The 24,134-nt window shown below is 41.9% G+C and overlaps 1 protein-coding gene across 2 annotated transcripts in view; it reads left to right on the plus strand.

Annotated features, from left to right (window-relative positions):
- The first annotated feature begins 13,437 nt into the window (after nt 1-13,437).
- The window catches only part of COLEC12 (collectin subfamily member 12), an 83,087-nt gene continuing 72,390 nt past the window's right edge, over nt 13,438-24,134 (plus strand). The window contains exon 1 of one of the 2 annotated variants that reach the window (XR_014222762.1): nt 13,438-13,993. Coding sequence is in view for 1 of the 2 variants with exons in the window: in XM_082235168.1 (XP_082091294.1) it covers nt 13,987-13,993 (7 nt within the window). In the remaining variant the exon portion in view is untranslated. The remainder of the gene's footprint in view (nt 13,994-24,134) is intronic. The other variant, XM_082235168.1, reaches the window with a different exon arrangement.

The raw sequence follows: 24,134 nt of genomic DNA on the forward strand, positions 1-24,134 counted from the left end.
CAAATCTCTAGATACATTAGCTGGTTCTGTAATGTTTCACAGTCCTGAGGATTTTGAGGAAACCACATTCCACGGAGCTGATCTGCTTCTCAGCTATGCCAGTTTTGCTGACTAGTCTTTTTAAGAGCCAGCATTGTTGTCTAATTGCAAATAAATAATCACAAAACCAATCCAAGCTTGCTGTGCTGTAACAGCGTTATTATTTGTTACTTTGGGGAAAGAGATTTCCCTAAAAAGTTATTGAAAAATTCCATTGTGTTTGTGAACCATAGCAACTGTGATGAGCTAAAAACAAAACAAGCCCCCACCCTGTTTGGTAGATGTTACAAAAGTACAACCAAACACTTTCTGTGCATTCTTATTTCGAGGGGAAACGCAGGAGTCATATGTGATCTGTAGATTACAGATGATTGAAAGCACTCACATTTCCCATCTGTGAGTCTGCCTGCTGTTTCCTTCTCAACCACTTTACTGGCACAGCCAAGAAAGTTGATGTCAGAAAGCATGCTGGGAAACTGTCACATTTCTCCTGGGGGTGCAGCAGTGGCTGGAAGAGTGGCAGAGGCAGAATGTTGTTCATCGCCTGGCTTCCCAATTCCCAGTACAGTCGTACCTTGGTTCTCAAACAGAATGCGTTCCAGGAGTCCGTTCGACTCCTGAAACTGTTTGAAAACCAAGGCACAGCTTCTGATTGGCTGCAGGAGCATCCTGCAGCCAATCGGAAGCCATGGAAGCTGGGCTGGATGTTCGGCTTCCAAAAATCGTTCAAAAAGCAGAACACTCACTTCCGGGTTTCGATCATTCGGGAGCTGATTTGTTTGGGAGCCAAAGCGTTTGAGATCCAAGGTACAACTGTATTGCAGCAGTTAACCAACAGGCAGGGGCGAGGCATGGGGAACTCAGGGTGCAAGACAAAATCGCAAAAAAGCAAAAAGAAAACCCCCAAGTGTATACATTAGGAGACATGGGTAGTGAGATGCTGAGGATTTTTGTGAGGATCTTTCCACAAAATAAATTACAATCTGATGAGGAAAAGGAGTGGACAGAACATGAAATTGAAAAACTGAGGGAAACCGAAGTCAATATATTTGTCCATCCCAAAACCATATGTAATCTATATTTTTTTAAAAAAGAGAGGGGGGGTAATTAAATATTAAAGAACTTCAATATATTCTCGGGCTATCTTCCTAGCATTTTCAGAGTGTTTCCATACTCTCCGTATATTCAGACTGTTAATAAAAGCTACTAACAAATTTACCGTACCCCACCACATACAGTGAAGTTATTTAAGTAATTAAAAGAGTTCCTATATCAAGTAACAAAGGAACCCTATGACAGAGGAATGTGTCTTGTTTGTAGATTTTTTTCTTCCAGTAAACCATCCACATTTTGAAAGGGAAAGAAGAAGGTTGTCCGCTGGGATGAGGAGTCAGGAAGTCTAATAACTGTCCTTGGCACAGCCTCTCTCCTGCTATGTGTCTATTGACCCTAATAATTTTTATTTTAGTGTTTTACTCTTTAAATCAGTTCAGCAATCATCTACACAAAAAGTAAAAAGTATAACATATATGAATATGATTACTAGGGCTACAATCTTTAATTTGTTTATTTGCTAGATTAAAAATTATAACTATGGCTCGTTAAGCAGCAGAGGCAAATTTTAACTGATTCCACACGTTTGTTTGTAAATGCAGTTGCCATTCACAGGGCACATTGTACGGAATGCAATGTTGTGTGGCAACTTTAAGGCATTATATATATGCATGCAGAAACTCATTTTGCAGTTTTAGTTAGTCAAATGTTTCTGTGTCTAATGTCTCCTATAAGGGTCTCCATAGCAGTTCCCCAAGTTACTTCTAGCCCAGGCATAGAACCAGTAGCAACTTTTAACAGTTCAACTTATAGTTTTGATATTTGATTCTTGTGTGTTACTGAAAAAGAAAATGTAATAGAACACATGCCTGTAAACACAACTTCAACGTTACTTGTAGACTGAAAAAATGGATTTGAATTTTCCAGTGTAATTCTCGGCCATGAGTCTCATCAGAAATGCAGCAACAGTGTGTTCGTTCATTCATTCAGTCTGTATCCCACACTTAGTACACAAAGCTCCAGCACAGCTAACAACAGACTTTTGTTTACTTGTATCTTTACTTTAGAATTGTAAGCCCCTTGGCCAAGTTGCCTATCACACCTGTAATCTGTAAACATGGTATGCTGGCACTAGACAATGAAAATAGTAAAACAGTACAATTGACACAGGGATGCAGGTTGCGCTGTGGGTTAAACCACAGAGCCTAGGACTTGCCAATCAGAAGGTCGGCGGTTTGAATCCCCATGACGGGGTGAGCTCCCGTTGTTTGGTCCCTGCTCCTGCCAACCTAGCAGTTTGAAAGCACGTCAAAGTGCAGGTAGATAAAAAGGTACCGCTCCGGCGGGAAGGTAAACGGCATTTCCATGCGCTGCTCTGGTCACCAGAAGCGGCTTAGTCATGCTGGCCACATGACCCGGAAGCTGTATGCTGGCTCCCTCGGCCAATAAAGCAAGATGAGTGCCTCAACGCCAGAGTCAGCCACGACTGGACCTAATGGTCAGGGGTCCCTTTACCTTTACCTTACAATTGATATATTTTAAAGTAATATGTTTTGTCACTTAAGTCTGTTCCTCAAACCACATAATGAACGACTGAGCCAGGGGTCACCGTCTGCCAGGACAGCACCCAACCTCCTCTGGCACCCATGAAAGGTGTCAGTAAATATCTCCTCAGTGCACAATGAGTGAGAGACTGCACCTGCTCAGTTAATATTTGGACTGGATTGGCCTCTTTTACACCCCTTGCAATTGCCATTTTGTGTTATGCCACATCCCCATGACCAGCCATTTTGTGACTAGTCCCCTCAGCAATTCCCCCCCCCCAAAAAAATTCCAGATGTCCCCAATATCCCCCAAAGGTGACCCCTGGATAAAGAGGGAAAACACTGATGAGAATCCCCCCCCCATTGAACTATTATGGAAAGGAATATGAAATGCAAGTTTGAACTATGCAGCTATGCAGACTCTGCTGGGTGGCACTGGCACATGGATGAGAAATTGCCTGTCACCAGCTCTGTTTCTCTCTGAATAAAGTCTTGAAAGGGAGAAGCAGGAAGCATGTTTTCTGGGGCCATCCCAGCATCCTACACACAATGGACAACAAATGTTTGCACCATGAAAACTGTACCCAGGGAGGTTCCCCATGCAATTTAGAACCCTGACTGTGCAGGGGAGAGGTCAATATAGGAGAGTTCAGTGACATGGATTTCCTGTCTATAAAATATCCAGTAACGCTCTCAAAAACATAGTTTATAAATCTACTTAGTTGCTGTTATTCAGAACTACTATGGGGGCCCTTAAATAGCCATGCCACCATATGGAAATCTGTGATATTCTTCCTGTTGAAATAACGGATGCAGAATTAATCACACATTCCTAACACACCACTGAGGTACCATTACAGTAGCTCTCAATCCAATGTTTGTTTTAAGCAATATATTTTCTTCCTCTTGCCAGTAATAGATTCATGGAATTACTAACAGATACTTTTAAAATGCAGATCTAGGAACTGTATAATATTACTTTATTGTTATTTTATGTAATACACGAGCTTTTATTCACCATGGGAATACTAAGCTTTCTTTTAATTGCAAATTATTAAGTAAAACTTCTGGCTTATTTGCCATGATTGCAGTCCACCATATAATTTGAAAAGGGCATCAAATTGTATCCAAACATGAGGTTCCTTTGAACAGGAGGAGGCAATTTTTGCGATCCAAATGCTGATATCTCTCTCTCTCTCTCTCTCTCTCTCTCTCACACACACACACACACAGAGAGAGAGAGAGAGAGAGAGAGAGAGAGAGAGAGAGAGAGTCTTGGATGGGAGCGAGAGGAAAGTGGAACTTTCTAGGAAAACTATAGCACACATTTGTTGACCTTGTTTCATACTCTTTCCTTTCCCCCCAAATGTCTTGCACCATGCGTTTTAAGGATTATGGCATGTCTGATATATGATAAACCCTCAATTAGAGGAGAATGATCAAAAGAAATTATTGCGTACCTGTTCATTACTAGTTATATTTTTTGCCTTTGAAGATGACTCTAGAAGGCTATTCACTGTCTTGCATTCACCATATCTTTCATTATGCTGAAAATGGAAATGTGCTCTCATAGCACAAACACAGGGTATCTGCAGCAGCTTTCATTGGTCCAAAGGTGTCTTAAAAAACATAATATGTAATCTAAGCTATTCAGCTGAATGCAAAAACATTCTGCATGCCAAGCAAACAGCGCTCTGGTTTCTCCACTCCCAAAAATTGGGAGTAGGGAAAAGAGAAAGAAACTCAAATAATTTAAAAGTTTGAGCCAAACTCTATGGTGATCAATGGAATGATACATATGGCAGTCATATGTTTTTACTGGGTTCCAGTTTCTCATTCACATTCATGAGTTACTCAGTACTACTGACGAAAGCATGTGTGCACTATCTGTATATAACCAGCACCAGCTCCTGGAAAATCGGGCGGTTGTTCAGGTTTGTTCATAGCTGAAGGGTATTTGACACAGCTGTTCCTCACGCCCTGCAACCTGTTCACCATTCTCTTCCTACTGCTCACTGACACCTCCAAAGGGGGGAAAATGGAAGTACTGTAGAGCAATCACTATGGGATGTCCGTGCATAAGTCTGGATCTTGGAAACAACACTCCTTTCTTCCTTAGCACCAAAGCTGAAGAACAGTTGGATGAAGATGATACTTCAAAAATTCTAGAGTAGTGGGGAACCTGTAGCTGTTGGATGATGTTGAACTCTAGCTCCCATGAACCCCAGGTCAATGGTCAGGGATAATGGAGTTACAGCCCAACAACCTCAGGAGGTTGATGTTTCCCCAACCCCCTTCTTTGAAAATAAGTCTGATTTCATTGTTAACAGTTTTCATCTGAAAGCACCGAAACATTTATTTGCCAAGCAGATAAATTAGCCATGTCTACATATCTCAAACAAAGTTAACCCCTTTTTTAAAAAAGCTGCATTTTCTTTTCTTTTTGCCACTTTTTCGGTTTCCTGCTTAAAAGCTGCTCTAAACATGTTGCCTAGGATATGAGCTCTAGCTAAGTCACATGCAATTTCAGGTTTAAACAAGCTGCGCTGCATAATTGATTTTTTAGATTCTGGATATTGCTGCAGTACAGTCTTTTCTGTGTTTTCATTGTAGTGGCAAAAGTGTTTTTAGCTAACATGCTCGCCATGTGGAAATCAGTGACTTAATAGGAATAACATTACAGCAAAACTTCAGAGTATGCTGGAAAGCTTGCAAACATTAATAACAAAAATATGTTTGTAAATCAAATACACCAAGGTCTTATTTTTGGACTGCTGCTTAGGATTTAGCTTTAAAGCAGACATTTGTTCCTGAAAGAGAGAGCTTTGCAATTTATGTTTCTAATTTGAAGAAGTTCCATAGTTCACCACATACATTATTTTTGAAAGGGCAGTGAGGGAAAGCAAATGCTATGTTAAATCAAACACAGATGAAGTATGTATTACCTTCAGCACTCTACCTTATACTACGTGTGCTTGCCCATACTTTGAAATCATCACCAGAGGCCATCATCTGCATCTTTGCCAACATCTGAGGTTCGGCATGTAGCTATTGCAGAGAGAATATTTTCAGTAGTGGCACCCAAGCTTTGAATGCTCTCACTGGCACCCACCCTAATGTCTTCCTGGTGTCAGACAAATATATTTTTATTCTCACAGGCACAGGCATTTAAACACAGTTAGATCTGTATTACTTGCATGATTTTTATGCTACTTTAAAATATTTTAATTTTATTGGACTACTTTTAATGATAAGTCCAGCATTTCAGTAAGCTGTTCTGATAATGTATTTGAAGGATGAGATAAAAATCTAAATAAATACTGTGAAATATACTGCATGCATATAGGGTAACTTCTCATTGTTTCCTGGAGATTATGATGATTTAGTATTTGTCCTCTTGATGCATTGAGTCCTGAATCACTTAGGACAGCCCTACTAGAACAATAAGGTTGCATTGAAAAACCACACACTTGTTATATTCAATAGAATCACCAAGGGTGCTCTGCTGTCTGTGCCAGCACAGCAGCCCCCGCTAATTGGAGTGCTCACTTGCAAGCAGAGACTTCTCGCTTTGGTTGAGAACTTTGTGGCTGACTGGTCCCACTCCACTATTTAAAAACAACGCAGGAGCAAATATCCTTCTTAAAGTGTGATGCCCAGAATTGGGCACAGTATTCCAGGTGTGGTGAATCTGGCTAAGGCAGAATAGAGTAGGACTCTTATTTCCCTTGATCAGGACACTATTCTTCTGTTACAGCTGGTTCTTCCTGCCTAAGTGCAGGAAATTTATTTTGTTCGTTTGGCCCCAGTTCTGCAGCCTGTTAATCCTGATTCTATCTTCTGCGGCATTGGCTACCCCTGCCAGTTTGGTGTCATCTGCAAATTTGGTGTTCTTAAAGTCTGAATAGCCCAGATCTTTTGTCCAACACAGCCTTCACCTCCGGATGTTTTGGACTTGCTGGCTGGGCCTGATGGGAGTTGTATTCCAAAAGATCTGGAAGGCACCAGGTTAGCCAAGGCTACTCTGATACATTTGCTGCTTCAGCAGCAGCAGAGCAGCACTGCTGTCACTCAAATGAATGGGGAAGCACAGCTTGCAAAGAATTCTATCCACATGCCAGAGTCCCTGCACATGTACCAGAACTGCTGAATCAACATTATATTTCATGTTTTCTCTCTGGAAAGATAGAATGTGTGTGTGTGTGTGTGTGTGTGTGTGTGTGTGTGTGTGTGTGTGTGTGATGGGGGAGCCAAGCCTTGAACTGGATCAAAACTGATGAAGCTACAGTGGCTTCATCCCACATAATTTGCCCTTACTCAAAGAAAATAAAACCTGTATGGCGGCCAAGGGAAAATGCTTTTCAAGATACGTACCTGGCTCTGTTCCTAATTATACTGAGCTGGTTTTGTTATCTAAGCTACTGCAGGTCACAAATGCATTGTGGTGCATTTTTTTGCCAGTGGCAATTAACAAATTAAAAGACACAGAAGCCTTGTTAGAATGTCTACTCTCCCGTTTCCCCTTCTTCAATGGATTCCACAATTAATTGTCTTTTCTGACTAGCTTCTTCTCACTTCATGTGCCACTCCATTATTTATAGAGGAGCTGTAGCAGATGTCCACAGTTTTCCATGCCATTAACCCCAGGGTGAGCTGCAAGCACACAAAGGGTAATTCTTCTCTAGATGCCCCTACCCAGAGTTAGGGGGAAATTATCCCTCACAAGTAGAGTTTGATGAGTTCCCTTGGCTCCTGTTCATAAGACTGGCTCCAGTTATTGCCAGGATCATCTCCACCCACCTACACACTAACAGATAATGTTCCAGTGGAACAACAAAAATTGCAAGCCAATATGTAAAGTGTCCTCCTGAGTACAAAGGAGATCCCAAATGTGTGAACTGAGACTTTTTCTTTCTAAATGTATGAATGAACTTGAGCAATTCTGTTCTGAAGGCGATTCTTAAATACATGCGTAGCAAACACACACTTAATGCATTGCTATTCTGGGGGGGGGGCATTAAAAAGTGATAGCAGTCACAATTAAAAATTACAGGCCATATCCAACTAAACAGTTGCACTAGTGAAAGCCAGCACAACTAGCACACTAGTCTGAGAGGTCTTTCCTCTTCTTCTCCCCTCCCATACATCCCCCACCCAAATCAGTTCTGGGAGATTGTCAGAACTGCGGGGGGAGGGGAAGAGATTGTTCTATCTAGCAAGACGAAAAGCTTGCACTGATGGAATTATTGTAATAGTATGATGTTGAATTCCACCCCATGTCTAAAGTATCATTTATCATTAATAAATTAAGGGCTACTGTTTTACAATGTGAAAAAAGACTGTGTGGCAGGAAAGAGAGATCAACACCCTGACCTTGAGACCCAAAGCACACATGGAGGTGCCAAGCATTGCTCCCCCTTTCACAATAATGCCAAAACAGTTCTGTTTCTGCATGAAACATAAGCGTGAATGCAGAACAGTTCATGACATTGCAATAAATGGAGGAATCTGTATGTGCATGCACTAGTTGTTCCATATGTTCATTGGAACACCTGCATGCAGGTTTACTGCCCACGTGTAGCAGTCTTATTCTTTGCATACTAGGCTATGGAACAGCATCAGGCAAAGCAAGGAGGCTGTGTAGTAGAGCTGAAATGTTGTCTCCCAGAGATCTGGGTTACTGAATTCCATCAAGGGATTGGGGAGGGGGCGTCACTGTTAGAAATGGAAATAGTAACGCACCAGACAGGGGCCCCAATTTCCCTTACTGGCACAATGAATGGAATCTATGACAGTGTCTGGGATAGTTGTTTCCCATGTGTCAGGGCAAATTTGAGGCATCTGTAATGTACATCTGATCTATGTAATCTGCACTGTAAACATCTGGAAATCACTACTGGTGCAATGCTACCACCACCCTTCAATGCTAACAGTCAGAAGAGGAGCCTGCTATACTTACTACACAAATGTGTGAGGCTGGGCATTCTGAAAACTTGACTATGACAATGATGGGTGTGTTTTTGTGTGCCACCATCTCCCCTCCCCCTCCCCCATTATTACATTGTGCATATGTGTGTATCTGCATGCTTGTTTCTTCATTTGCTCTGTCTTTTAACATGCACATCTCTATGTCTTCCCACCTCATCCTCTAGCAAAATCCATCCAGAAATTAACAGGTGAGCAATTGGGATACTGGAATGAGAGATGATGCATGGCAAATGGTGTAAGCCAGTGGTTTTCAACCAGTGTGCCATGGCACCCTGGGGTGCCTTGAATGATAGTCCAGGGTGCTGCAGGCAACAGTTTCTTTCCCTCCCTCCCTCTTCTGATGCCCTCTTGTGTCTCTGCCTCCCAAAGGCTTGCACACCTGTTTGTTGCAGCAGCCCTGGCTAAAAGCTCCTCAGGTGAATGGTGTCTCTGGGTCTGGCCAGGGATGCTTCTCAGGCCCCGGTGGGGCAGTGTGAGGCGGCACCTCTCTTTTGGGCAGGATGGGGGCAGCTCAGAGACCAGTGGTGGCAGTTACAGCTGCCCAGATGACTCCCAAGAAGAGAGGAAACTGAGGAACACTCCCCAAGGGAGGGTGTTTGAAAAGGGGTGAAGGGTTGCTGGCTCTGCAGGCAAGGGGTGACATATGTGTGCTCCTGAGCCCCACGGGTGCCACAGAAAGAATGTAGTTGGTCAAAAAAGGACCCAAAAGATTGAAAATCTCTGGCGTAAGCAACACATATCCAAAATGTGCAGAGCAGAAAAGGAAATACTATAGTGCCAATATAGCCTAAGAGGCAGAGTTGCTACTGTAATATAGACTGAGCAATATATTAGAGATTTCTTCCTTTCTTCCTTCCCCTTCTTATTTGGCTGCATATAAACACATTCCCCTTGTCCACTAAGAATACTGGAAACTAGTTTTTTAAAGGGTGTACTGTATTAAAGGGGAATTGTGCTGTAAAGGGCAAACTACCGTTCCCAGGATTATTGGTGTGTGTGTGTGTTTTAAATATATGGTGTGAATGCAACCTTCTTCTGGTATGTCTATTCTTTCTGAAGCCTGCTCAGCTCCCACCCTCTCACCACTACTCCAAAACAATCAAGGTCAAAGAAAACTAGAAACACTTACTAAAGCAGTTATCCTAGCCAGGAAAGCAAAACATCAAAGGCTCAGTACGTTCATAAACAGTCATTTACATGAATTACAGAGGCACTGACCAAAATACTGTATGATCAGCATCATGCTTAAACAGTTTACAAAGCCTTTGTATGCTCTCCAGTTTCAAATTAGGAGGGAGTAGTGTGTTTCAACACTTATTTTCTCTAAGCTTAGTTATGCTTGCTTTCTGGATGGTAAATGTTAATGACTACAACTGCAAATATTAAAATAGGGTACTTGAGTAACAAATCTACTTTTCTTGCAGTGATCTTACCATCTTGGCAAGTTTATACATAATCTAAGGTCCAAACATAGTTGTTGATTGAGGCCACATTCCATAGCGGATAAAAGGAACTATAATGCCTTTCAGATATAAGTGTTTCATCGTCTAAAGAAACATCCAGCTTTTGTACACAGTATCACTTCTTAAGGAATGTTCTTCATATCTTGTATTTATTTGATTCTGCATTTTTTAGGCTTGTTGCTGGCTTTCCAGTCAACCACTTCTAAGGGGACATCACTGTGATTTAGGCAATGTACACACTATAGCTTTTAAACCACAATTGAAGCCTATTCTTTGCCTCAAAGAGTTCTGGGTTCTGTAGTTTCTTAAGGATTTCTGGGATTTGTAACTCTGTGAGGGGTAAACTACACTGCCCAGAATTGTTGGATCATTCAAATGTGCTTTGAAAGTATGGCATGTATGCAGGTTTAGTTAAAGAACTTCCAGACTGAGGCATTTCTGGGTAAAGCGGAACCGAATCATCATATCTGGCATGTGTAAGTCCATCACACAGATATTGTGTCAGTTCCTGTAATGATATCTGCTTGTTCAAATGATGGAACTGACACGTGCACTACAAACAGTCTGAGACTGTAGCACAGTCCTCAATGAATGTTAAAGTGTTGCGGTTTTCAGAGACAAAGGGATACAGTGATATAAGGTCAGAATATAGAAAAGACTAAGATGACAGAGGTCCGAAGTAACAATTGGGAGTTGCTAAAAAAAAATAATGGACATTGGGATGCAGAAAGGGGGGGGAGGGGAAGTCCAGGAAAAGAGGTTTATGAAAATATGCTATGAAACTATACGTGTATGTTTGTCTTTTTAAGTGTTTGTTTGTTATTTAAAAACTTTGTAAAACCAATAAAAATTTTATAAAAAAAAAAGAGAGACTGTAGCACAGTCTCCCTTCAAACTGGTTATCTGTGCAGATGGGGACCATTCCTCCCACATAAAACTTGTTTAACAACAGCTGTTCAAAGCCCTGGGGGTCAGGGACATTGGCAGTGTGGAGAGATGCTGGAGGGTCCCGCTCCCCTTGTTCATCTGAGGAGACCTCAGGATCAATTTCTGGGAAGGACTAAATTCTGTCACTAACTTAAGAGTAAGTCCCATAGGATTCAGTGGGGCTTCCTTCTGCCTAAACGAACATAGGATCAGGCTGCACAATATCAGTTTCCCCAGTTCTATTTATTGCTTAGGTAACTGGGATGAAGATGACATACAGCCATATCCTGTGCAAGTTTACATAGGAGCAAACTGTAAATCATCTTACGTCCAAACATTCTGTCATAACTGGGTTGTGGATCGGCCTGCTAACACTGTGTAAACCTTTTTTTAAAAAACTTATTCACCTTTAAGTCATTCTTTCTGGAATGTAGACTGACAGCATAAATGAATCAATATGCTTAAGAATGTAAACAGGCTTATTAAAAAATAATGTCCATGTCCATTTTTCTTTTAAGCAGACATAGTTTATTCTGTGAACTGCCATTAGACCTCCAGGTATATGGCGGTATTTAAATTCAATAAATAATAATAAAGAAATGCACAATTCAGCAAGTCCTGCATTACTGTTCTTAATTTCCTAAAAATCACATCTCGACAATTGCAAATATTGTAAACAAATACTTCATCCGGAAATATTTTAGATCTCTGCTCTCACGATCCTTACTAATACATCTAATTATTCTAAAACAATATTATTCTTTTTACACCAGTTCTGACACATTGTAATGGGAGTGGGAGTCCCCTTCTAAGATGCCAGAATATCAAAGGTTCTCCAACATTTTTTATGGTGTTGTTTCTATGACACCCCCATGTGCCCTGTCATACCTAATGTGTTTTGAAATGAGTTTTTTTGTGCATTGTGTAATGCCCAGTAAAAACTATAATGAGTGCACCTGCCTGCAGCATCCTTGGAAATTTGGAATGCGTGAATTAAAATGCAATATAATTACTTCTGATTATGTACCCATGGAATAGAATTGTATGCATATATTAGGCTGATGCCTTCCCCTCTTTCCTTATCTTTTGTTTTGCCATTTTTGTGGTCAGCTGTTGGTATTTGTGGTTTTTGTTTCCTTTGTTTATGAATAAAAAACCATATACACACACACACTGTAAGCACACAAAATGACCAAGGAATCTCCATTAAAAATAACACAGTCAGCAGCCCCAAATCAACGGAGATGATGGCAACAGCACACACATTGAAAACAGTATTTAAACATCTATCTCCTCTGTTGACTTGCAGCCTTGCATCTCTTCTGGTAAGGATGTTCAGGTCATCTCCATTCCAGCTGCTTTTCAGTATCAGCAGCTAACTCCAACTCAGCGCTTGGAGGAGAAACAGGGTTTCTGGGCTGTCAATTTGGCAACATTGCTTGCAACCTAAAATGGTACTGTCCCGGGGAGACTGCACCATGCAATCCTAGATCTCCTCTACAAAGAAAGAAACAACACAGCCTATGCTGAAATTGCTCAGACTAAGAGTGTGTAGCTAGAGTCATGGCCAAGGGGTGGAGATGACTGCCCCACTTTGACCTCTGATCCAAGGGGTAGCCAACATGGTGAGGGCACAAATGCTGTTGGACTACAGCTCCCATCTGCCCCAGCCAGAAGGGCCAATGGTCAGGGATTATAGGAATCATAGTTCAGTAGCACCACATAGGCCCTCTTATCCCATGTCACGAAAACTTATTTGAGGATCTTTTGTGACTGTCTTTGTCAAATGTTCCATATATTTGTTGTCTACTGGATCGCCTCATGGCTTCTCCCAAATAATCCTGGGAACTGTAGTTCTATGAGGGGGGTAAACTATGGCCCCCCGGCATTCTTTGGAGGAAGCCGTGTGCTTTAAGCTTACACTGTGAATGTTGACTACAACATGTGTCAGACTGCAGAGCCTGTTTACTGGCAGGAAGCTTAAGTTATCCTATGTGGTTTGTGCATGCGTGACGGTCTGGTGCCTTTGTTCTTATTTTAAACTGACATTAAAAACTGAACCTGTTTTTCACATCGTTTTATAAACGGGGGAAACACGTCAACATTTTTTTAAAAAAGCCATTTGTGCTGTATTTTCGAATGAAGACCCAATCGAAGCTGAAGCGACATTAGCTACTTCTGTGGTGATTCTTCAACCTTCAGGATACATGTGCCTCGATTATTCCTCCATTTATTTCTTTTTTATTCACAAGAACCAAGAACGAGCCTCTATCAGCAGCGAAGAGCTGACAGTGCCTGGGCTTTTCCCTCGCTTTTAAGTCCATCCTCTCAGAGCGCTCGGGCCAAGAAAGTTTACACCTCCGCCCTGCGCCAAACCACCACTTTTCGCCTCCCTCGGAGCCCGCTGTGGAAGAGTCAACCCCGTGTCGTGGTGACGGGAGGGCGGCTGAGAGTTCAGGGATTTTGCAGGACAGCCTGGAAGTCAGGGGAGGCTGCGGTTCCCAGTGTGAGGGAACAACCCTTCTTCAGAGCTTCTCTCCTCCTCCTCATTCAACCTTCGCCTGAGGGTTTATTATTGCAGACTCTTCCCTTGCCTCAATTTACAGCCCAACTCGTGAAAGAGGCGGGGAAAGCTGGAGTGAAGGTGGGGGGGGGGAGAGCTGCTGGGGGAGAACTGTGGAGCCAGCAGCTTTCTGTCGTTTCCCAAAGCGAGCAGAGATTGGAGAGGAGGGGCAGAGGCTGGTCGTGTGAGTTCAGGCCGGTGGGGAGAGTTGCAAAGTTTACTATTCTGAGAGACCAGAGGGGGAAAGGCTGGTGCTTCAAGCAGCTAGTCCAGAGAGCTCCATCCACCCGCTGATCAGAAGCTCCAGGGAGCTGCCCGGCATGAGAGTCTCATAAAGGAGTTCTGTGCAACAAGGAACAAACTTCTCCAGCGTCTGAAAGTTTCCTATGTGGCTGCCCTGCCTGCCAACATGAAAGGTAAGCAAGGGAACAAGGCGTATGGCTCTTTCAGAGAGGGTTGGGGAAGGAGCTGGGCTGTGGGAGCAGGAGTCTGTCAGCAATGAACATGTGGTGCTTATTGTAGGAGCAAATATTTTTGCAAGCGTGTGCGTGTGTAGAACTGGAGCTGCATTAGGTCTGTGCTCTAGTCCATTAATGATGAAAGCTGCCATTTGTTCCTCGAGAAAAGTCTGAGCTCAGTTTCTTGCTAGTTGTTTACAGGTCCCCCTTTTGGATTTTTCTGGATTGGAAAAATCTGTCCAGGAGAATGAAGTACTCACCCACACAACAATTTCTGCTTTCCCCAGCACATTTTTCTTGACCACCTATCCTTTTTTCATTCCCCCCTTTTCCCCTCCCCCTTTTTCAGAGAGCGCAGTGGGGGGTTGCCAGCATTTCATGATGTTCTTAGTATTGCTTCTAGACATCTGGCAATGATTAGGTTCTAGCAGAGGCTTAACTGGCTTGTGAAATATACTTGGCATTCCCCCCTCCCCTTTCAAGACTGGAAAATATTTAGTTTGTAGCTTGCATGTGCTGAAAATCTAAAGTTTAAAGACTCGCCTTCACTTACAAATCACACTTTGGCATGCATGCATTATTATGTTCTATAGCTTGTGACCACTAAGTGTCACTTAAATCATTTATGCTTCAGTCCTCTACCCACGCACCTGGAAACATATCCAATTGGTCTCTCAGTAGCACTTACTTCTGAGTAGATGTGTATAAGAATGCACTCGACAATGAAAATGAAAAGTGAGAACCTCCGAACAGGTTTAGGACTTTGCACTCCAGAGAATAAGGCATCAAAAAATGATGTTTGGGAATGTTTAGGAAGTAGTTGTGAAGCATAGTTTTTCTTTAGCCACAGAAATAAATCTAAGTAGGCAACAGAAATATATACTGTATAAGGAATCTGTGGCTGAGTATCAGCCTGTTGCTTAGCTTGTGCTGTTTAATTCTAGATGCCAAGAGGGCAGTAAACGTTGTGATAGTTCTTCCCAGAGGCCAATAAGAATCCTGAGGTTGTTGATTTAGCTTGCCAGAGAGGCAGTCTATGGGAGAAAGTATTTTCTTTCACTGAGCCCACACACATGTGAAAACAACTTTTGAATGTCATCTTGTGGGGAGTAAAGTACAGAACATTGGAGATGGTTAGCAATTCAAATGGTCTGTAGAGCCACCCGTGCTGTTATTTCTGATAACGCATGGCACTACAGTGGTACCTCAGGTTACAGATGCTTCAGGTTACAGATGCTTCAGGTTACAGACTCTGCTAACCCAGAAATAGTACCTCGGGTTAAGAACTTGGCTTCAGGATGAGAACAGAAATTGCGTGGCGGCGGCACAGCAGCAGTGAGAGGCCCCATTAGCTAAAGTGGTACCTCACGTTAAGAACAGTTTCAGGTTAAGAACGGACCTATGGAATGAATTAAGTTCTAAACCCGAGGTGCCACTGTACTAGGATGGATGTAGTGGCGATAACAACTGAGAAGCAATGTACTTTTGCGCAATACCTTATGATGTTGATGTCATACAGTGCAAGGAGTTAAGTCCATTGTGGGAATGAGAGCGGACTGTTAACCCCATCATTCTTTATTCTAAATGTTATAAAGTGCACTGGTCCCAACAGAAGTTTTTCATTGTTTCATGCATTTGGGTATAATTTAGGTCATATGGGGATTTTAGTGTGTTAACTGCATTGTACACAAAACATCTCTTTCCCTTGACTGGTACTGTGTCCACGTGACATGCTGCATATATGATAAGCTACCACATGATGGAGATTTGAGGTAGCCGCAGCTATCTTAGGAAAAATATTGCTTTAATGTTCTCATATGCAAGATTTCTGCCTTCTTGCTGTGACACCTATAGCCTAAGTTTATGCATGTTTGCCAGGAAGTAAGCTCCACTGAATACAATATGCACTGGATAGCAATTCTAGTGAGAAATGTGCACTGGATAGCAATTCTAGTGAGATTTTTCATCTGGAAAAAGTGGAAAACGTATCTGAAATATTGATGCTTTTAATGGAGATTCTATTCATTTTGGAGGGTTGCATGTTCTCAGTCTTCTTGGTGGGTCATAATGACTCTCTTTCTGTAAGAAATTGCACAATCACTTTGTGGAGTGTTTTTCCAGAAACTCATAAGAAGGCCAGTAAAATGAAATCTTTAAATTACAGAGTTAATGAGAAACATCCTTCAATGAAAATGGCAAATGAACTGGTAATGCAAGAGTTATGAAAATCATAAGCAGTGCCAAAGCACCTTCCCTCTCTCCTGTTGCATCTTTAACACACACAATTGATTTTCCACATTTTTTTGTTTAAATCTCCTCCTTCATAAAAACTTCTGAGCTTTTATGTTTAGAATAATCACGTGTTCTATTCATGAGTAACAGCAGAGTTGACCTGCTGGTGCAGTAAACATCCAACATCCCTAGAGAGCTGAAGATTATCTAAATAATTACATCACGAGTGATTTGCACAAAAATACATTGAGTTGGAGCCAATCTTCGTCAGAGTAGACCTATCAAAAGCAATAGGATTTGACTTAGTCATGACTGACAACTGTAAGCAATTTTCACATTGTATGCCAAAATAATTTGGATTACCAGGTGAAGCACTAGATAGACCACAGTACAGGGTGGTTGGGCCATATCTGCAAGTTGGGTTAGTTAGAACAAGTGAAACATTATTTATGAAATGCATATAACTTCTGTTTTATTTATATTGGGCTATATCCAACCAAGCCATACTCAATAGATTTAAATGAGATGTGACATTTAAAGCACATGGCTTCCCCCAAAGAATCATGGGAGTTCTAGTTTATCCCTCACCAAGCTATAATTCCAAACACCTTTAAGTAACTACAGTTCCCATGATTCTTTGGGGGAAGCCATGTGCTTAGAATGTGTGTTAAACATGCTTTAAATATATGTTTTGGATGTGATTAACTTGAATCCATTCATTTCTGTGTGTGGACTAATCAGATACAGCACACTTATTTGAAGACGTACCTTTCAGGCTGCACTGCTCTCATAAGGCAGTTTATAAGACTGTAAATTGCATAAAATTAAAAATTCAGTACGTACAGGAATAGGGTGGCCCTGAAAAAATATTTCAGGTAAAGAAGTACATATTCAGCATTCACCAGAAGCTGCATAGTGAAGAAGCCAGACTCACCTCTGGGAATGCTACAACTTAGGGGCTGCCACAGAGAATACCCACCCTCAGACCACCAACAGCCCAAACCTTTGTGAGAGGTAGAACTGCCAAGAGGGAGCCCTCTGTTGATCTTCACAACTGTTAGGGTCTGTAAGGAAGAAGGCAGTCTTTAATATACAGTACAGCATGTAGCGAAAGTACAGTGGTACCTCGGGTTAAATACTTAATTCGTTCCGGAGGTCCGTTCTTAACCTGAAACTGTTCTTAACCTGAAGCACCACTTTAACTAATGGGGCCTCCTGCTGCTGCCGCACCGCCGGAGCATGATTTCTGTTCTCATCCTGAAGCAAAGTTCTTAACCCGAGGTACTATTTCTGGGTTAGCGGAGTCTGTAACCTGAAGTGTATGTAACCTGAAGCGTATTTAACCCGAGGTACCACTGTAATATAACCTGAGTGCTTAGCTTCCAGAAGTGTTCTAGCTGCCACATTCTGTACCCTTTCCAGTTTCAGATCCATTTTTCAAGGGCAGCATCTGGAAGTTCTCTGTTCCGTAGAGATCTGCCACATTAACTTTTAAAACAAGAACTGAAAAAGACCATCACGTAGTTGGGCAAGAAGATCTAGCCTCCCTCTAGTCACCATTAAAAGTATTCTAGTTTTGGATTACATAGCGTGCCTCCTACACAAGCAGCTCAATTTCCTTGCCAAATTCCAACTTTCTGTAAGACTGAATTTAAAGAAGGAAAAGGTCAGAAGATTTTCTCTCTCTTATGAGTGAAAAATCATTCTCCTTGAATTACTAAGTATTTGTTACAATTCTGCCTTGCATTAAGGACATGGTTTATCCATGCTTTGATTACAATTCATAATATTGCAAATTTGCAAATTCTTATCCGTTAAAGATCAAGAATTATTATGGAAATTATCCAGAAACCTGAACTGCATTGTACCTACCCCAATGACTTACAAATGGAACATTTTAGCAGGTAATATAATAGCATATTGTAGTTACGTAATAACACAATCTTAAACATTCTAGTAAAGGTAAAGGTACCCCTGCCCGTACGGGCCAGTCGTGTCCGACTCTGGGGTTGCGTGCTCATCTCGCTTAAGAGGCCGGGAGCCAGCCCTGTCCGCAGACACTTCCGGGTCACGTGGCCAGCGTGACGAAGCTGCAGCTGGCGAGCCAGCACCAGCGCAGCGCACGGAAACGCCGTTTACCTTCCCGCTATAAAGCGGTACCTATTTATCTAAGGGTGCTTTCGAACTGCTAGGTGGGCAGGAGCTGGAACCGAACGGCGGGAGCTCACCCCGCCGCGGGGATTCGAACCGCCGACCATACGATCGGCAAGTCCTAGACACTGAGGTTTTACCCACAGCGCCACCCGCGTCCCTCGTAAACATGCTAGTATGGGATCATAAAACAAGATAGCAACAAAACAAGTATTCATGTTTCTTGGTGGGAGGATTGGAAAAGAAAATATAGTTGTGAGTAATGAGAATGGATTTACCCATTGAAACCCACCATTGGGGCGGGGGGGGGCTCATTGTAGCATCTCATATTTTCATTCATAAGGGATGACCTTGCTTTGTATATCTCTTTATGTATGTGAAACTTCCTCATGAAATGAATGGGAAGAATCCCCACCTGCTGTCACAACATCTCTGCATGCTCATTAGAGCACACACATAGATTGCTGGAATTAAACTAGACTAGACGTTTTGGTACTGATTGGCTCTGCAACCCTGAAGCAAGGCACCATATATTGCACCTAAGCGTATCCAACAAGTAGCTGCCCAACCCTTCCTTCAGAACCTCCAGGGTGGTTATTTCACTCTGGAAGCTAACAACATTTGGATGGTGGTGGCTATGTCCCCTAGAAAACTGATGGGAAGTAGACAGCTTCAATATATATTGTTATATTGTATCTTCCCTTATGTTCAATCTGTATACATGTGCAAATGAAACCACATATTACAAAAATGCTACTGATGACCTCATTCCAAGGAAACACAATCCAGGTATTCTGGAGTTCTCACTGCTCTGAGATTTCTAACAATACAGTATATACCAATTCTCAAATCAATAGCAACAAAAGTGACACAGATGGGATGAACAGAATGACTTAGGAGGTGCCCTGTGTCAGGGGCAGACTTTGGTCTTTCAAACTTCAGCGGTGCCCTGTGCAAGACCATAATTTGGCAGACACACACACCTCTTGCCCTCCGTTCTGCTCAGTTCAGTACGACCATCATAGTTGTGATGCCCTCTAGTTGTGCAGTGCCCTCTAGGCTCAGCGCCCAATGCAGCAGAACCAGTCATGCTGTCCTAAATCCACCTCTGTCTGTTTGAGCAGAAAGGTGCTTGCATGTGCATAAGGCAAGCATCCTGAATTCTGTTGTAGCTCATTGGACTAGGGCACAGTGGGTTTCAGTGGGGAGAAGGAACCAGAAAAACCCTGTTGTGTGAGCTGAGTTTATCTTGTGCTTAATCTATCAGTAGCTGCAGCTCAATAGTTCAAAATTCTTGCATCAAACTATCTAGATTTTCAGGGTACTTTAACTTTTCTGCATTAAATTGTTTTGAGTTTTCAAAACATGGGTGCATGAAAAGGACAAAATGTTTATGAAAACTCAACATGGTAAAAACCAGGATGCAGTTCAAGAAGAAGTGAAATCTGTGTGCAAAAATATCCAGCTCTTTAAAGTGAAGCAAGCAATATGAAATGGCTTTCCCCTATGCACTGCAAACACATCTAGTAAACACCCAGGATAGATTTACTGCATATTTTAAAAAGTCATTATTATAGCATTAAGTATCAAGTGCAGTCTCTTATCAGTAATATGCTGTAAATCCAGGTTTTTAGTGTCTCCCTGTTAGCTGTTCAAATGTTAACAGAAACTTGGCCTAGCCAATTCAAATTCTTCATTAGTAACCAAAATAGGAACTTGCTGAGATTTGGTAGAGAAGTGAGTTTTGTTTCAAAATCATTTTTACTGTAAAAGCGTCATGCTTAGTTTCAAAACTCACTCTTGTATACATGTGGTGAAATCCCAATATAGCAGTGAGTGGTGGTTGCAGTTAGATTATTAATGGTCACATTTGCGCTTAATGATTCTCACATTCTGAATACTCTTCACCAAAAACATGTTTGGATTACTATTTGTATTTAACACGACATGTGCAGCAGCTCCCTCTCACGTGTGCCAAGAATGACATCAATAAAACTTCAGTAAGGCTGTAACAGTCCCACTGAAATCATACTGAGATTCAAGGAACTCATGGGCCTGACAGACTGCCAGAGAAGGTTGAAAAGCTATATGGGTAAGAAACGTTTGGCTTCAGCCTCAGATTTTCTTGGTCACACATGGCCCACGACAAATGTACTGTTTAAAAATATAACACCGAAGCACAAATCACACCATTTTACAAATTTGTGTGGTGCTGCGGTACTTGCAAATCTCTCTGTGTGTATTTGAAGTGGAAATAAAACTAACCAACTTCCCTCAACACATCATTTCTGAATTCCCACTTCCATAAAATGTTGAGCCATAATGTTATTAGCTGTGTCCTCACCCCCAAATAAATAATTATATTTAGAGTTTACTCTTGTTAAATTTTGATGACTGGTAGTTCATTAAAAAAATAATCTGAAATGTACCTTATACTTCCACTTAGATATGCTAGGAGGGTTGGATTAAGGAATTTGGAAGTCCCATGCTTGGTCATGTTTCAGGATCTCATTCACCAAGTAGGATGCCAACTATATACAGTGGTACCTCTGGTTACGTACTTAATTCGTTCCGGAGGTTCGTTCTTAAGCTGAAACTGTTCTTAACCTGAAGCACCACTTTAGCTAATGGGGCCTGCTGCTGCTGCTGCGCCGCCAGAGCACGATTTCTGTTTGTCACAACATAACAAACCATACTATGGCTTGTTTGCACTGCTCACAGGGATAAGCTGAACTGGTGTGTGTGTATGTGTGGCCTGGAGGCAGCAGGCACATTCTTGACTAAACCATGATGTAAAATAAACAATGGCTGAGCTCAGTGTCACTCAGTTCAATGGACATCCCTCTGAGCAGACATGGATTGGATTGCACTGTGGGTGTGCTGTGTTAGTGCTTCTGATCCCCACAGTGGAGGACTTTAAAACTGGGGGAAGAGAATCATTCAGGTGTATGAACAAATGTCTCACTCGTAACTTATGAATATACGAAAGCACCTACAGTGGTACCTCGGGTTAAGTACTTAATTCGTCCCAGAGGTCCATTCTTAACCTGAAACTGTTCTTAACCTGAAGCATCACTTTAGCTAATGGGGCCTCCTGCTGCCGCCGCGCCGCCAGAGCACGATTTCTGTTTGTCATCCTGAAGCAAAGTTCTTAACCTGAGGGACTATTTCTGGGTTAGCGGAGTGTGTAACCTGAAGCGTATGTAACCTGAAGTGTATGTAACTCGAGGTACCACTGTATATGCCAAGGAGAGATAGGCAGATCATTATATTTCCTGTTTGTGCCAGTCTCTCAAATGTTCATTCATAAGTCTGTTCTTTCTGACAAAAATGGAAACAGAAGGTGCTCGCTTATTTGGCCCATGACTGGAACAGAAATCAATCCAGTGAAAACCAATTGATTGCTGCTGCTGCTGCTGCTGCTGCTGCTGCTGCTGTTGTTGTTGTTGTTGTTGTTGCTGTTGTTGTTGTTTTCCAGTCTGCAAATATTGCATAATTGATGATGGGTCCCCCCATTTAAATTATGCTTCCTTTGCATTGATTGAATTGAGTGGAATTAATTATGTCATTAATTATGTTAAATTCATAACTTACATAAATTATGAAAAATGACATTAAATAGCAGACATTGAGATGAATAAATGGTATTTGGTAGAAACTGAATTGTGGTAGAAGGGAAGCAGCACTAATTATGATGAAGGAAGATGGGAATGGAAGCTGCTGCCTTCTTAAATTGCTATTGGCTCCATGCCAGTTCCACATCCATCTGCATTTTTAAAAACTTGTTTTTCATTCATTTCCTCTCAAAGATTCATCTTTATATGTGTTATAAATGGGCTGTATACATGGTTGTATACATTTCAACCCCAAATATATGTTTTATAGGAATTTTGGTAAGGATAAATTTGTTCCAAACCATGTGTTAGTCTGGGAAGTGTGAATCAGATCAGTTTTTTTAAAATGTGGACTGAATGAAATCTTGGAGCATCCCTAATGCTGAGTACAGTGGTACCTCGGGTTACATACGCTTCAGTTACATACACTTCAGGTTACAGACTCCGCTAACCCAGAAATGGTGCTTCAGGTTAAGAACTTTGCTTCAGGATGAGAACAGAAATCGTGCTCCGGCGGCACGGCAGCAGCAGGAGGCCCCATTAGCTAAAGTGGTGCTTCAGGTTAAGAACAGCTTCAGGTTAAGTACAGACCTCCAGAACGAATTAAGTACTTAACCGGAGGTACCACTGTACTGCCCTTAATTTGTAACATGAGGGGTCCTAGGGTTCCAGCCAGCCTGCTTGGAAATCTTCTCTTTCTCCCAGAGATGTGAGAGCTGCTTATAGTCATTCAGTAGTTAGGTAAATGTGGCACATGCCTATAGTTAACTCACTTCATGGCTGAGTTTGAGCAATCATTTCATGGAGATTTTAAACAGTTCTGTAAACTCAATGTGTATTTCTATTTATTAAATGTGTTGCACGTGTACATGGTTTTCTCTTTCTCCAAACTCACATTTTAACAGCACAACAATCCTGTGAGCAGTACCAGATTAAACCCTGTGGAGACCCTCAAGGCAGTTGCAATCTTAGGCTCCCTCTCAAAAATTATCTCCTAATACATTTTTGTAATTTTATTTCAAGATCAAATCGATATTATTTTGCTCCATTGTCACAGGGCCCCTAAAAGAACTGAGGCCCATAGGCTGGTGCCTACTCTGCCTATTTGGTAAGTCACTGCCTGTGAGTTAGGTTAGATTCCCTAGTCCTCTAAGCATTACACCACTCTGGTCACTGGGGTACTGAACAAATGTCATACTCAACCGGCATTCGCCAAGTGTGGACAATTCACTGGAGTTTCCTTTGTGATCTATTTTATGGCAAAGAATTCATGCCAAGAATTAATAAACCAAAGGTCCAGGGCTTAATTCCAGAACCGGGATTCCAGTGCTTCATAAAAGAAGGTGTACCTGACTTCCAGGTCTGGGAATCTAGGAACTCAAGCCTACACGGCCTTGGCTAGCAGTACTTGTGTTTCATCTAAGAAAGGGAATCCCTCACCTGGAGCCCCACTGCCAGTTTGTGGTGTCCTTACATCAACATATCATGCAGCAATTAGGATGATTAAAACAAAATTTCCTTTGCTTGACTACTATACTTTTTAAAAGCTGCCTATTAGCTTCAAGGAAAAGCTGTTTCCAAGCAGTGGGGGATCTTCATAGACTTAACGGTTTGGAGAAACAGGGGGTTAACCCTTTTCACAAAGATTGCCCCTCCTCTCTGGCAATTAGGATTGGAAAAGATGCATTGGTTTCTTTCAAGCCTCATTGCCAGGGAGGTATGTGTGTGAGTAGGATGAATGAATAGTTGTGGGTTATGTGTAAGAGTGGGTGTGTGGTGCTTGATATGTGTGGATGTGTATGAAAATGATGTGGTGACTGGGTGCATATGAGTGGGAGTGTGTCTGTGGTGGCCTTTCCACTTTTTGCATGTCCATGCCCACCCATGGCATGAGGCGTCTGGAAGTTTAGCCACAATGGAATGCAAGTCTGATGTAATACATAATTAACTGCTGGACTTAATTGTCACAAGATGTCATTTTTTCTAGACCCTACAACAAAAAAAGATTAGTCAGATTCATAGAGGACAGGCTTTGTCAGTAGAAACTAGGCATAATGGTGTTGTTGTGTTGTTTTTAAGCCCCATTCTGAATTTGGACCCTG

The sequence above is a fragment of the Podarcis vaucheri genome, assembly GCF_965113315.1.
Source record: "Podarcis vaucheri genome assembly, chromosome: 8".
Classification (NCBI taxonomy): domain Eukaryota; kingdom Metazoa; phylum Chordata; class Lepidosauria; order Squamata; family Lacertidae; genus Podarcis; species Podarcis vaucheri.